We start from the raw sequence: 15,216 nt of genomic DNA, 5'->3' as shown, positions 1-15,216 counted from the left end.
TGGCAAATGTCAAGCTTGAACTTTTTTTTGGAAAATCCTCTGTTTGCATCACAGAAGCTGTGACGTAACAAAAGCCGGGAAACAACACACAGATGCTTTTCAGTTATCTGCGTTATTAGGAAAGCAAACCATGGATCACGTGTAAAATTCGTCTTTATGTCATCGCTCGCACAAAGACACAGTTGTTACTTACAGATGAAATAGTAATCCTGGCCTGGCTGGAACTCCAGTCCTCCAGGCTGCGGGGTGAACGACCGAAATGTTATGGTGAAGTACATCAACTTGTAAGGTTTATCACAGATTGCTATAATCCGGACATTTGGGTTTGTGATTCGACAAGTGTCATATTCTTCCTTTGATACCTGTAACATGATATACATAAATGCATCAGCAAACAGTCCCATACGCACCTATCAGAGAAGCTCTCACGCACTTTTAACCGGGAGAGGGTGCGTGTCAATCATTTCTCCCACTCTTCCGAACAAACAATGCCAAGATCAGATTTTGCAACCACTGAAAATGTCATTAGGATTTCTATGGCACGTGATGGAACCCAGAAAGTCAAAAAGAGAGCAGTTTAACTTCACAGCTTTGACTGGAAACATAAAATATGCCCTTGGCATTTTCCTCTGTCTGCCTCCTAGTTTATTCAACGACACAAGAATTGGTTTCGAATTAGCATAATGTGCAGACTAATCTAATGTCGGCTACGAAACAATGCACGGCGCAATGAGAAGTGAAAAGCCAGTCTGCAGCCGTGCCGGATTGTTTCCGGCCGCAGGGGAATCGGCGCTCGGCGCAACGCAAATCATGCCGGAAAAATACTGCTCAAGCACGTGGTTGGTGAACATCAAACATTTGCTCTTGCATTAGGTTATTTAACGCCACACTGTCGACCGACGATAATTAATGGTATTACGATGTTAAGACAGCAGCCTGGCATTTGCACGAGGGGCTGACGCGTGTCTGAAGACATCTGCAATGGCATTACCACACTCGACAACTTTCCTTGTGCATCACCGTCAGAGTTCTTCATATGTAAATAAAGAATTTAGTTAAGTAAGACTTTTCGTAAATTAGCATGGGCTGGAATTAAGTACCTGCACAAACTTGAGACTACTTTATTGGTGAAGACGTGCACAGAGCAACGAATAACACGGAAAAATTATTCCACTGGTCGCAAGTAGTAGGAATATATTCAGATAGGGGGCGTGACGCTGACCACTCACCCCATCCTCGTGCCTGTTCCTATGCAAGGAAATATTTCAAAGCTCCAGAAGAAGTTTTGTTGCCAATGGCCTGAACTGTGTCCGCTGCTTTCTCGCAATAACATCGACGAGTTTTCTGTTAAAACGGATTGAGCGAAGAACCATTTTTGCAGCACAGAGAAAATGTTTCAATTTGTTTTAACTACAGTTTACAAGTTGGCAGGCCGTCTTCGCCTCAGTGTCCTCTGAGTCTGCCTGCGGTAGCACCTCCCCGAATTAGACGCCCTTTTCTGTATTCGCCGTCCAGAATAAGCACGCGGCTGCTCGGCATTCTTTCCCCGGGGCTAAAGATGGACGGAACGTGAAACTGATCGTCACCGCCACATCTGGTCTGTGTTGTACTTGGCAGAGACAACATAAATTTCACGAACGGCAGATAAGTGGCCTGTCCTTACTGAGCCTGAATGAAAATTAGTTTTGCTTCCAAAAATACAAGCAGGCAGACAACACGTTTCGAAGGCGCTGGAGCGGCCTCAGTTCCATCCGCCGTGGCTGTCAGAACCTCACCTTGAGACGGACATTAAACAGCAGCAAAATGCGGTCGCAGTTTTCCCTCCTTTGATCAATTCACCTGCTATCGTCCTGTTTACATCGGCCTAACAACGCGCCGACTGTTTCGTTCTAGCAGTCTCAACTTTTGCATGTAAACTGAGACACAACAGAACACAGCGTTTCTGTTTATTTCACCGCGGATATTTGATTCCAGCAGTCCATCAATGTCTACGAGAAGTCAGGAAGAACATTGGAAATTCAATTACCGCACACTCCGCCAAAGGACAGTGGTTGTGTACATGAGGTCGCTAGTTCTGCTTCTCGCCGCAACCATTCGCCTTAGTTGGGATATAACGACTTGTCGGAGCCGAAGACGGAGAGTGTTTGTTACGACCTGTCTAGAATAACCAAACATTCTAGACCGAAAGAAATAGGTTGTACTCCGACACGCCTTAGCACTACCAAACATGTTTTAAATCATTTTGTTACTTCATTTGATAATTTGTCTATTTATCTTCGATGAAAACCATTGCTAAGAGGAGCACAGCTTCTCTGGACCCGATAAAAGTTAGTAGACGCACACCATGGAGACGTATGGAGAACTGGAGGCAAAGCAGCGAGATTCACGTTCCTGCCAATTTACCCCGGAAAAAGTCTCGATTTCCTTCGTAGAGAGGAGCGAGTGGGGCCCAAAGCCGGTCTTCGACAAGGGATGCGAACCAGTGAACGCAGTCAGCCAGTTTACTGACCTAGTCATCTCGGTTGCCTCGCCAAAAATCTACATTACGGGCCTTCTAACAGGAGACTGGAAGCCACAGGTTGTTTGCAAACAGTAGAGCACAAATTACATTTAAACAGACTTGGATGGGGCAAATTTACTGTACAAAACCTGACTTGGCATGCTCCCTTGGGGGGAGGGGGAATAACAAAGCATGATTACAATTAGCTTACGATGTATTTATGTGTTTCGTATGTAACTCAGAATAAACAGCGGCTATTTCCATAGCAGAATTAACACACTGATCTCTGAGGTACAAACTACATTTGTAAATATTATTTAGATGTGCTTCGAAGGGTTATAACGCCACAACTTCATATCGCTGTCAGTTCTCAGCACAACATTGTGTATCCATGCGCATGCCCCGCGGATAATCTGAAACCTGCAAGCCGCGCTACCATAAAATGTTTATGACCTACGCCGTAAAAATTAGAAATGTCACACATACAAGAAAGAACCACAGCCTAAATAGCGGTGGGAACATTCGTTTAATTTCGGTCTACTTTTTATCGTGTTCGTCCACATATTTTTTTGTATTTTCTGTGGCGTTGAAACACCTGCGGGGTTTTGACTACGGAGAAATGTGACACTACGTATTATACCGGCATTTGGCTGAAGGGAAACTGTCACGGGGAGAAGTGGGAAAAATGTGTATGAAAGGCGCACGGACAACTCACAATAATTACTAATCGGGCTACGAATTTCTGTGTAATATGGAATAAACCAACTCTTGGCGTTCGCTGACAAGATAATACCCTCGTTGGCATGATTTCTCAAACAAACTGAAGGGTAACGATGATGATATTTTGGGTTCTCGTAGATACCAACGGTTCAAGGCTAAAGACGGAGACCACGCCACCCGGTGCCTGCCCACGGCGTCAAAACCCGGAGAAACTACTTCGCCATCGTCTCCGGATTACGTGACGAATCACGTTTCAATGGTTTTTCATCTGGACAGCCCTGAATTACGATACCAGTTGTCCCACTTCAATTATGTAAGGCGAAACAGATGAAGAACGTGCCACTCACATTATAAATGATGTACTTTTCCGCGTCTTCCTCGTGAGTTCCGGGCATGTAGACGGGGCAGATGATGTTCACTTGGTCGTATTCGAAAGGTATATTTCCCTTATTTACATCGATGATGTGATCTGTGTTGTCTATCCTGAATCTGAAACACACAACACAACATAAACACAGTTACAATACTGAAGTGCTGAAGCGTGTGGTTTCAGAACTAACCATTCAGCACGCATGCGCAGACTGAATAATAATATGAGTCTTGCAGCCGCGTGTACAGTGATTGATTAATTTGTTGTTAATCAACCACTCCTACAACATTCAGGGTTACCCCCACGAGGGCGCTCATACTCGCGTCTGTTCATAAAATAGGATGGCGAGGTGGGTAGTTCCGATTCTCGCCACATGACCAGTCGCCTTGTTTGCGTCTTTTGTTAAGACTTCCGTCTGTTAATTATTTTCAACACAAATAGTCATAATTGCCAATTATTAGTTACTTTAAAACTGTTTTAAGAGACCGAAAGTTGCTTTTTTTTAGTCATTCGATGATTCTCGTAATTTGAGGTACGTTCAATCAATACACTGGAACGTTAGTAACGATGAAGGCAAAGACAAAGTTGTCCCAGGTGCTTAATTAAGCACCACGCCATGAAGTCACGTGCGGCTGGAGGACAGAACATGTTTTGCGCCAACACAAAACAACGAGTCGAATTATGCGTTTGTAGACGGGATGACAAAAACGATTCTGTAGCAAAACATTCGTGGAATTTAAATCTGCTTTTAACTGAGTGGCCAATGCAAATGTGATTTCTTCTCGTCGCACCCAAAAACGCTAACTTTATATTGAATGGCTTTCAGGAACCCCACATTCATTGAGGGCTGTGGACGGCGAACAGCATTACGTGTATCAACTACTTCGGTCTTTAAAACTCAGAGACAAACTTCGATACCACGCTGCCTTAAAGTCGTGAAAGGTTGCCGGTCAGAATTTTTAAACTTTCAGAACTGGGTTGCCTTGAAGAACCCCGCAACTGAGAGCGCTTTCTAAGGCGAACTCGCGTTAACAATGACGAGGTGAACACACAGTGCAACGGGAGACCTTGACACTACAAGCTACGATCACGCCGTGCGAAAAGCGGGATGCAGACCCGCCCTTCTCAACCCTCTGAGGCTCAGTGGTAATTTCTGTGACACCTGCTCTGGCGACCAGTAACTATTCATCCTGGATTCGTTAGTTTCTTGTGATTCTCAGCCTAAACAGCGATTATTTCATTAAACAGCGTTATCACTGTAATGACGAAAAGTTTTCTTTGCGGTGCGGACTGAATTCTCAAACAATTTCCAACTCTTTCCCCCCCGCACAAGTATGGATAAAGCAGATTTGCTGAAAACTTCTTTGCAGCAGACCAGAACCGTTGACAGCCCGGAAGACCCAGTCCACGGGCGGCCACATCGACCGGTCCTCTACACCGTCAGTCGCACGGAGTGGGTGATGGACTTCAGTACGTCTTTGTGTAGGCGGGAAAAGAAAAACGTTTTCCTACTGAGCGGGGGGGGGGGGGGGGGGGCTGAATTTTGAAATAGAATAAAACTGGCCATTAAAATTCGGAATACGATTTTCTCAAAATTCAAAATTTACGGAAATTTTGCATCTCTCGATTACAATATTATTAATGTCACTACAGTACTAACAACAAATATGGCAACGGTGCTTCGGACATAAGAGTACTCGAACACAGATGAAACGAACGGAAAGTAATAATCGGTTTTCTGCAGTTGGTAGCAGCCTGAAGAATCACAAGTGACAAGTGACGTATGCTCAATGTAAAAACTCGACATAAGATTCATTAATTGACTACTTATCTTGTTGAAAAACGAGCGAGCAACAACCAGATGAAGGGCTGCATAATTTCTACAAGTTTCGCCGAAACACACAAACACAAGACAAGGTTTAAAAAGTACTTTCTCTCCTCTCCGCTGAATCGACTGTTTCTGCACCGGAAACTGACTTTGCATTACAAACTGCTCAACAATAAATGTAATGCACAAAACATTATGGCGAAACAACTACACAGTCAGTACGTCACAAAATAATTTGGTTTTCGATCCCAGAAGTTGTGGCAAAATGGCCGACCCTACGCGTGGCACCGACGCACCTTTCAATCGAATCACTTTCACTTTCTCCTCTCTGAATCAAAGCAACAACAAAATGAGCAGACGAACTCAGCGGAGCACAAAAACGCACGACACGAGGAGCATGTAGGCTACCAGCCTGACGTCTCCGCCCCACAGAAGAGAAACTGACTGGCGGCTAATAGTTTTAATCACCACCGTCATATGGCGTCTACCCTCCTACCAGCCAATGACTGCGCTAAATCGAAGTCTCCCAGGGGCCGGGGGGCTTAACCGGATCTGTGCCATTGGAAGGAACGAGTAACCGAAATACGACAGAGGAGGTGATGACACGCAAACAAGGAGCATGGACGAACGTGAAGAAGCCCCAGCCAGTCCTTCAAAATCACGTGACAACCAAGAATTTACGAGTGGGAGTTAAGGACGCAACAGTATTAGCGAAATCACTCAGCAACACGACCTTCTTCAGGGCGGCTCCATAATCACCGGGTCCAATGACGACCCATACCGTCAGAATCTCACATCTGCAGAATTTCATCATACACATGCACTCATTCCCCTGGTGATGGAGGCAGCAGGGACCTCCGAAACGTCGGTAAACTTCTACCAGACTACACCACCATCTTCGTACTCGCCGCCGTGAAAACCTCGGATCCTACAAGAACAGGGGAAACAGACGTGTCAGGAAGGCGCAGGCCGTGGCCCGAACCAACTGAGAGCGCTCACGTCCAAGTCAGAAGCCGCTCTCTGGAAAATAAATGCCGAAACGTTGCAGCGGAAATATCAAATGTGACAATTTGGACCTCCTCTGTTGAGATGGCCAACATCGAGTGACTCCGTGGAGTAGTGAACCTACGAGCACGCTCAGCTAGTTTAAAAAAAAATCCCCGCCTTTTATGGAACTCGAAGGTTCGTTTATGTCCACCGGCCTAGATCCCGAGCAGCACCAATTCAAGCAAAACCTTTTCCCTTAAAATATATTTTAATATTATCCTCCCTTCAGTGTTCCCAGCTCTCCATGCCCCGTCCACCTCACCCTCTTTCATTGGTCATCCTAACATCTGGTGGAGGGTGCCTCATTTCGAAAATGTCTCCACCCTCCCGTCGCAGGTCAAAATTTCTCCTCGGCACCCTCAAGCGGAAAAAGGTCTCTTATATACGCTCGACAGATCACAGGTGAAGAAGGCGCTACTGAAAACGCAGTCCTACAAAACGAAAAGACATGTGTTAGTGCCTCAGTTCCTCGCGGCTCGCGCAATACACTCCCTTTAAAGGGCATAAAATCGAAACTAGTTGCGCCATTAGAAAGGCCACGGCTGCACTCCGAGCGGATAAGCTGCCAGCAACCACACGGACTTACGTAACACAACGAGATCGGGCGTCAGGAGAAAGTAAATCGAACGTTTGTAACCTCACGCAGTGACCCCTTAGTCAGGGGTGTGACAAATATACTGGCAATCATCCATTTCAATGTGGAAATAGTCTCAAGATTCTTTTCGTATCCACAAGAACAAGAATGTCATTAATTCTAACATGTCACACGTGGGATAAATGATTTAGTTCAAAATGGGGATGTCTCGATACGGCCAGGACGTTTCAATTTAACCCCTTAAAGACCAGCCAGACAGAAAAGCTGTATTTTGCCCACAGAGCGCTTTCATAAGTTTCGCGTGACTACAGAATGAACAGCGACTGTTTCCTTAAACAGCTGATATTTGTAATGGTGACGGGTGGGTTTTCTTCGCGGTACGGGCTGAATTCCTAAATGTTATTCTGATGAGGTTCGGCTGCGAGAGACAGACGCGTAAGAAGATACTTTCGAAAAATGGTTCTGAAACTGCGAACTCCATGTCGGGGCATCAGTGAGTTCCACAAAAATAATAGCGCACTCGTTCCGCGAACTTCCGAAGCCTTTCGGCAAACTGCCCGCTCTCCTTCGCATACTTTGTTCCGAAACCAATAAGTGACTTAAGCACGCGCGTTTGTGAAGTCAAGAGGCAGACATTGCTAAGTCAGTGTCCGTTAGCGCTGGCTCCGAGTTGGCCTCAATTTGTATATGAACCCAGAACCTTTACGTTCAATGCCGTACACGACTCCTTTGTATGCTTGGAAAGCACAGCGGAATGCCAGTTACCTTCCCCGTTTCAGCTCACGACATGATTATAAACACTTTCTATACGCGTCCAATCTACTTTACCACTTCGGACTTTTTCTGCGTGATCTCGGCGGCTGCTCTCGATCATGACGCCGCGAGGCCCTGAACGTTTCTCTGAAACGTCGGTATCTACTAAAAGTCTGCACGGCGCCATGATCCATGAAAAATCGTCAACAATTTTCCTGTTTCCGGTATCCAAACAACGTTTTGAAAACTACAAGTCCAATCTGAAACAAGGCAGTGTGCAATGGTCGGACTCGTATACGGGAGTGTCTTGTTCGAGTCTCGGCGAAGGTTTCCGTCAGGCTAATTCCTGGACAGTATCCGTGTTCACCGTACATTCGGCTGCACCCTTCGGTCACAATATCTTAACTCACTGACGGTCGTTAAATAATATAGAAATACAGGACCAATAGGTCCAGTGGGTGAAATGTATCGCTATTATTATAATCGTTCTTATTACTACCAACATGACAGTGGCAACTTCCCTACATTCGAAATATACCACCAGTTGCATAACTCGTCACCATGACCACATTTTCGCGGTTTTCGTGTGCCCAAACGAACGCCAAGCCAACCAGACCTTCGAGCTTGTATCTCCCACGTCAATGACCGTCATAACGTCCCATTCGACTGTAATAAACTTAAGATGCAAAGTGTCGTTAAGTCAGTTACGAGCGTTACCATAAAGCGAGATTTACTGTAACTGGCTGACAGCGAGAGACGTGTCAACACCATTATCAGAGTTCTCGAAGGACGAAACTTTATAAACTGCAAGGCAGTGACGAAGATAGGATGTTTCAGAGCTACCAACATTCCAGAGACTGGATTCCCGATATACCAGATCCCAAAACGCACTTAAAAATTTCTTTCGTTGGCGTGTAAGGTATTTTCGATATTGCTATAGGCTACACATCATCTGTTCAATTGGGGGTCAGCCCAACACTCGGAACTTCTAACTGAAACATCCGCTGTTAAGGGTCAACGGACAACAGTAACTGCGCCTTACAAGCCGTTTATCCTGATTACTGCTATGAATGAAGTTCGACTTAAAACGATATAAAAGTTTTTCGGCTACTTTATTGGCGTTTAGTTGGGAGACTCCGAGATTCTTTCTTCTTCTTCTTCTTCGTTTTTCGAAGGATGTCCTAATAAAAAAACCTCCCCTCCGGCGAAACTGGCAGCGAGAGTTGCCCCTTATTACAGCGCTCATAAAATGAAATCAGGCAACGCGGCGGACTGTTTCACACCAGCAGCGGTGAAAATTATTACGACATGAATTGGGGGTGAAAAGGGGGCCTTTGCTCAGTAGGTGGTCAAAGGGGAATGGATCCCTGTGGAGACGATGCCACAGCCGCTCCATCCAGCGCGCACAGTAATGCGGTATTTGTTAGGCTTCGTGGATGATTTCGGGACTTCATTCTCCAGCTCTGGATAATAACGGAGGCTCCGGTGTCGGGGGGAGAGCATATTCAGTAAGACATTGATGTGCCTTACTGAGCACATTGTAAACACCTGAGAAATGGATGCAGCTGCTTTCTTAAACCTCAGTTCCGGATGGGGTGGCACATAATAAATTTACCGCAAAAATTCAGAACACAGGCGTTTAATGAAGTTTCACACAAAGGGGCAGTTCAACTACTGAAAACATAAATAAACGTTGATGCTGTCTGCATTATTTGGTGATGAGATGTCTCTCGCCTCAGTCTCGACCTGGAGACTTTAGAACTCTAAGACGGCTGTCTTCTGGGTCTTTGCGCCATGCAGTCTGGAAGACGTTTACCGACGTTTCAAACGTACCTGCTGCCTCCATCATCAGGGCGACGGCCCTCAAATAGCCCTTCAGAGACATGAATGACTAAGCACCACTTCAAATGTGCTTATTTGCGACTTTCTACATTCTCTTTACAATATCTTGCTTGAATTTGGTGTATGTCTTTGAGAACTGAGTGTTGAGGAGGATATTTGGACCAAAGAGGTAGGGAGACGGATCATGGAGAAAATTGCATAATGATGAGCTTCACGGCCTGTACTCGTCGATTAAAAGGAGGATGATGAGGTGGGCGGGTGCTTGGAGGCCTTGAGGGAGGACAACGTTAAGATGGACCTGGGAGAGATAGGAATCGATGGAGAGAAATGGATGCAGCTAGCTCAGGACAGAGTCCAGCGGCGGGCTTTTGTGAACACGGTGAAGAACCTTCGGGTTCCACGGAGAAAGTGGACTATCCTTTGACAAGCCGAGCGTACAGTCGAGTAAGTGAGTGACTTTCTACTTGTTTCCACTCAAAAACCGCGCAGCGCGTTATGATTTATCGTGCTGTGCCCTCAGAACCCTGCAGCCAGCGTCTCCAACCTGCATTTTGATTAATTCCCGGCCTGACAGAATTGACCCTCGGTGCACCCTAAATGCGTGCGCCTAGCCACGACGGACGTTGCGCTAACGACAACAAGAATCGAATAAGACAATGCGAGACTGAATCGAGTGACCGGATACACGACACAAATATGACGCATACGTACATGAGCTTGGTCGGAGATTTCTGCGCGGGCCAGGGCCATAAGAATAACTAATCGGCGCATTCGATGCTGTGGATCGCAATAAACATCGTAAGCTGGTACTAAACAGGCCCCATTGCATAGTCTGGAATATCGTAAGTACGTGCACAAAAGGTTAGCAAGGACGCATGCAATGAAGCAGATGAAGTTTCTGAAGTTAACAGCAAAACCTAAGCTCTCTTACAAACGTACAAAGAAATTCAGCTGACATCCTGAAGTTTCGCTACTCGACACGGGCCACTCCCACGCGCCCAATTGCAAGGTTGCAAAAACGATTTGCATGTTATAGCAATTCTTCAGCAACGAATTAACATTCTTAACGAGACACGCTAAGAACACGTTCCCATGCACAGCGAGTCCTGTAAATACCTTTATTAGCGGCACAGAGTCTGTTCAATTTCCATATCCCAGAATCTGATTACAAACAGGTCATCGAGGCTACCCGCATGACAGACAGAGAACTGGTCTTCATTACTAGAACTCCGACAGAACAGGCTACAACGAAAAGGTGTGTTGGCTGCCTTGAACAGTGAGCGACATGTCCAGTCACACACGAACGGCACAGCTGAACAGAACGTTCTTTCTGGCAGTAATACAATGCATTTTCTTTGTTAGCCAGATCTGAAAGCCTCCACGCAGACCCAGAGGCAAATTCTGATTCGGGTGTTTAGCACTCCCAACAGGAGCTCGTCCTGCATGCACTGCAGCGAGGTTGAAGTCCTCCGAGACACTTTCATCTTCCTTTGTATCTCCTCGTATGGACAATCTTCAATCCACACAAAAACTGCCAGCAGTGCAGAGACCAACTCGGATCTCTGACTTAAGACAACATTTTACTTCAGGACTTAAGGTCCTTAAACTGAAACCACGCAAGTGCCGTATCAGCGGTGAAGCCCCAACGAAGGGTCGTCGACAAAGCCGAGGATTAGGTCCTCCGCGCACCTCGGAGGCGACGACAGACGAGCGGAACAGGAAGGCCCAGAGACCTGACTGGCGCCAAACCAAACGCCGTGTGACCTGCGGGCGGACCCCAACTCGAAGCCACACGACACGAATTTCTGAAACTCTCGCAAGTGGATAAGAAGGACTGGCTCCAACACTCTGCAGAACCTAACGGAGGCTAAGACCGACTGAAGCCGCGAGATCACGAAACACGGAGAAGAAAGAGATGCGGTTCGTTGACATCGGTTCAGGGCGCCACTGCCCCCCCCCACCCCCTCGGCAGCAGGCGACAGATAATTCTTCGGCCGACGAAGAAACGTTCTGTTGTCTGTCGGTGAGGGCACGTACTTACCTGAAACAAAGGAAAAACAAAGAACATTAATCACATCTCGTTACTAGCACGAAGCAGACAGTGCGAGTGGCTGTTTCTAAATAAATATTTAATTTGTACATTAAGAAGGACGAGTATCTTTGCTTCTTTCTTGCTTGAACATGTCATAAGAAACGCGACCAGCCTCCACCGTGGTCAGGAAAGTCTACAGCCCTGAAGATCCCCGAAACCTTGGTATCTAGAAGTCTACGTGGCGTCACAACTCACATCATCATGTTCACCGCTGTCAGAACCTCCAATCTAACTCAAATCAAGTGACAGGAGTCTTCAGACTCTAATTATAAAGTTCAATCAGGCAACAAACAGCTTCTCTGTAGTTGGCGCAGACTTCCGTCTTCTGGGATGCTGCGCCGTCGTGTCTAGTCATCGCCCTGATCATGGAGGCAGCACAACGCCAGTAAACTTCTACCACACCACGCGGCCCTACGGCCCAGAAGACGACCATCTCAAGTGTTATTCGCCAGTGGTAACTTTACGTCTTAGAAAAATGACTTATTAAACAGCATTAACCATTGTAGTGGAGACGTGTTTTCTTTTAGGTACGAAATACATTTTTAAATACAACTGCGTGAGCTTCGGGCATGGAACAGTGACGACGCTACTTGAAACACACTTGCAGAGACACCAGACAGCGCAAGCTTCCGGTATTGAACACACAAAAGCCTCCAACCAGCAGCAGTAACTCGTCTCGCGGGCGCGTCACTCAGCCGTCCGGACCCATTGCTTCTCCTGTCAAGTAGGCAGCAGCTCGTACGGCGCCTCCTCCTCCTTCTTCTTCTTGTAAGACGAGAATCTCTTAATTTAAAACACGTGTTTTCAAAGGGCCACAGCCATACAAGTGGTGTGAAGACCAAACGTCTCTCCTATTTCGTTCGACCCTAAGGGCCCAGCGACCGAACTACCGCGGCCCAATTCGTAAATGTGAAGGCCACAAGAACCTCCCGTCAGAGGAACACATCTGGTAGCCGAGCGACTCGCGGTCATCGGCAGAAAACGCACCAAAATATTACAATTTGTTACAAACAAGAGGGTCTGCCTTGCAACGCGTGTTACAAACATGTCAACACAGCGAATGTATAATTAGAACCATACAGTAGTTTTCTTTTAAACAAGGAACATAAAATAAAAATAAATATTCGTAGAAATTTAAGACTGAAACCGATTCGGCATGCAGACACAGAAGTAATACGATAAATCATATGCGACTTGGCAACCGTTCTGACGACCTACGGGGCGCATGTGGCCGATAACTCAAATCGCGGCCGACTTTCAACTGTTCGTTAACATTTTTACATGACACGAGAGCGACGCGCTACACAAGCGATGATCAACTGCACCGGTCCCCGGGCTATTTTTAAGCGCGGGCTCGCGGGCACTTCGCACCTCAGAACTGGTTCAAAACAACGCCAAACGCCGGAAAATTTAAACGGCGGTGAGGCTCGAGTTCCGGCACTTGCAACATCACACGCCCTCGACTCGCAAGATGACATGAGGACGGCGAACTCGTTAGCTGCACGTAACAAATTCCCAGCGTCACGTGACGATATTTGGAACATTTATATTTGTCTACGCACACAAAACGGACAACACGTGCACATTTTTACGTTCTCGTCGACTTATCAGTCGTTGTTAGCATTTTCTGACTACGTCAAGGTGCTAATTGCAGTATTAACTACATTTTATGAGATGCAACGAGAGTTTAAATGAACTAGATCAGCGGTGGTTCTGTGCTGAGGGGAACTCACACAGTCATTTATTGACATTGTTATGAAAATCCGAACTGTACCGGTTAGGTAAGATTTGTCCGTTAGGGTACATAATTCAAATTTTCAGATCAATATAATAAACGCGCCTGCATCTGGTACGAGGTTAAAAAGTCGACATCCACACAAATTCGCCGCCGTGTGGTGCTTAATTAAGCACGGGGACTTTACCTGTTCCAGCAGCCAATCCATTACATTCGTCAGCATCACCAATTCTCCTCTTTCTATGGGATTCCTCGACCACTCGGCGGGCCAAAATAGCTTAGCGATGGACGAAAGTTGATGGACTGGTATGCAGCTTGGCTGGCCGCGTACTAAATGAGATTTCGGGAGACATGAAAACAGGTAAAGTAAGAACTGGTGAGACTGACGACGTCTCTTTCTCAAGTTCCCGTTCACCCGCGTTATTAATACCGTCATGAGTTGTTCCCTCGATTTAACTCAAACTCAGACAGACGCTGAAGTCTTCAGGCCTCGTGACACGCAGAGGACATTAGTGGACTAGACTGGTCTGCAGAGGCTAGGTTACTCGAGGATATGAGGTATTCACCCTGATGATGGAGGCAGCAAGGACCTCTGAAACGTTGGTAAACCAACACCAGATATCACGGACCCTACAAGCCATCGCAGGTCACTGGAATTCTTGACAAAGGCCAGTGGTAAATAAACGCGATTATTAATAAACATCTTTGTAAAGGTGAAGTGTTTTGTTTTCTTTGCGGTGCGGGCCGAATTCTTAAATGTTCCACGTGTTTGTTCTGACGGGGCAAAGACGGCGAAGTTGTTGTTGTTCTGGTTTATTACTCGCAGGTGCCTACCAAAGTTTCGAAGAAACATGCTGTCTCCATCTTCGGAGCTAAACTTCTCACCATGCAATTGTGACCACCTTCAGGGCCAAATATTCTTCTCAGCACAATGTTCTGAAAGCCCTCAATCGGCGTTCTTCACTTAACGCGAGAGACCACGCCCGAGTATCTTAAATGAGACTGGCCAGGGACGCAGTTCTTGAAGGGGCAAGCTTTTGTAACAACAGTAAATGTTCGCTAGTCACGTGTCCCTGACGAAGGCTGTAGTATGTTCCTGCGAAACGTTGGTAGCCGCTTGCATGGCTACACGACGTCAGCCTACGGCGTACAACACGACCTGGGGCTCTGACCGCCCCGAATGCCTCACATTCCCGGGATTGTGGTGTCGTGAGACTTTGTTTCCATGGTTACCATGTAACGAAATTCACGGAAATGGAAAATAGAACATGGCGACGGCGCGACCTGCTTGTTTTTTATGTACATGTGCGGTGCAGGTAACTGGAAAGTATCTAAGGCTTCTGACCGGTGTTCATTCGCTGTTCGGATTGTTACGTCAGGCCTACCAAATGCCATGCATGTTTCGGGCGTCCAAGCGAAGAACCACGAACTCTCTCAACGTCTGTCGTGTGGCAACACGTCCTCTGTCCGACGACCGACCGGGAGCCAGGCCCGGCTTCTCGTCTCTGGGAAAATAAATCCCAAGAGAGCCAAAACATTACGGAACACGAATAAAACAGATATAAAACTTCCGTTTAATGTTTAAGTTTCCTTCCGCCATTACTAAGAGCTCAGGTTCAAAAGAAAATGAGACAGGGAAGGCAATTTGTCCCATTAACAAAAACGTGATTGCACTAAATGACGTCACAGACTAGCGCTTTCACGGTTCTTGGCAGAAATTGCTCGGGTAAAACA

General features: G+C 46.4%; 1 protein-coding gene across 5 annotated transcripts in view; it reads right to left on the bottom strand.

The window, feature by feature from the left end:
• The window catches only part of Ephrin (ephrin), a 516,038-nt gene that overhangs the window by 8,622 nt on the left and 492,200 nt on the right, over nucleotides 1-15,216 (bottom strand). For all 5 annotated transcript variants that reach the window (XM_087355747.1, XM_087355748.1, XM_022058666.2 and 2 more), the window contains 2 exons: nucleotides 3,568-3,709; nucleotides 194-362 (listed from right to left, as the gene is read on the bottom strand). In XM_087355747.1, the coding sequence (XP_087211873.1) occupies nucleotides 194-362; nucleotides 3,568-3,615 (217 nt within the window). In that variant the 5' untranslated portion in view covers nucleotides 3,616-3,709. The remainder of the gene's footprint in view (nucleotides 1-193; nucleotides 363-3,567; nucleotides 3,710-15,216) is intronic.

The sequence above is a fragment of the Zootermopsis nevadensis genome, unplaced genomic scaffold, assembly GCF_977971745.1.
Source record: "Zootermopsis nevadensis isolate Lab colony 2312 unplaced genomic scaffold, Znev_1.0 Znev_ptg000025l, whole genome shotgun sequence".
Lineage (NCBI taxonomy): Eukaryota > Metazoa > Arthropoda > Insecta > Blattodea > Termopsidae > Zootermopsis > Zootermopsis nevadensis.
This window is presented reverse-complemented; position numbering and strand designations above follow the sequence as displayed.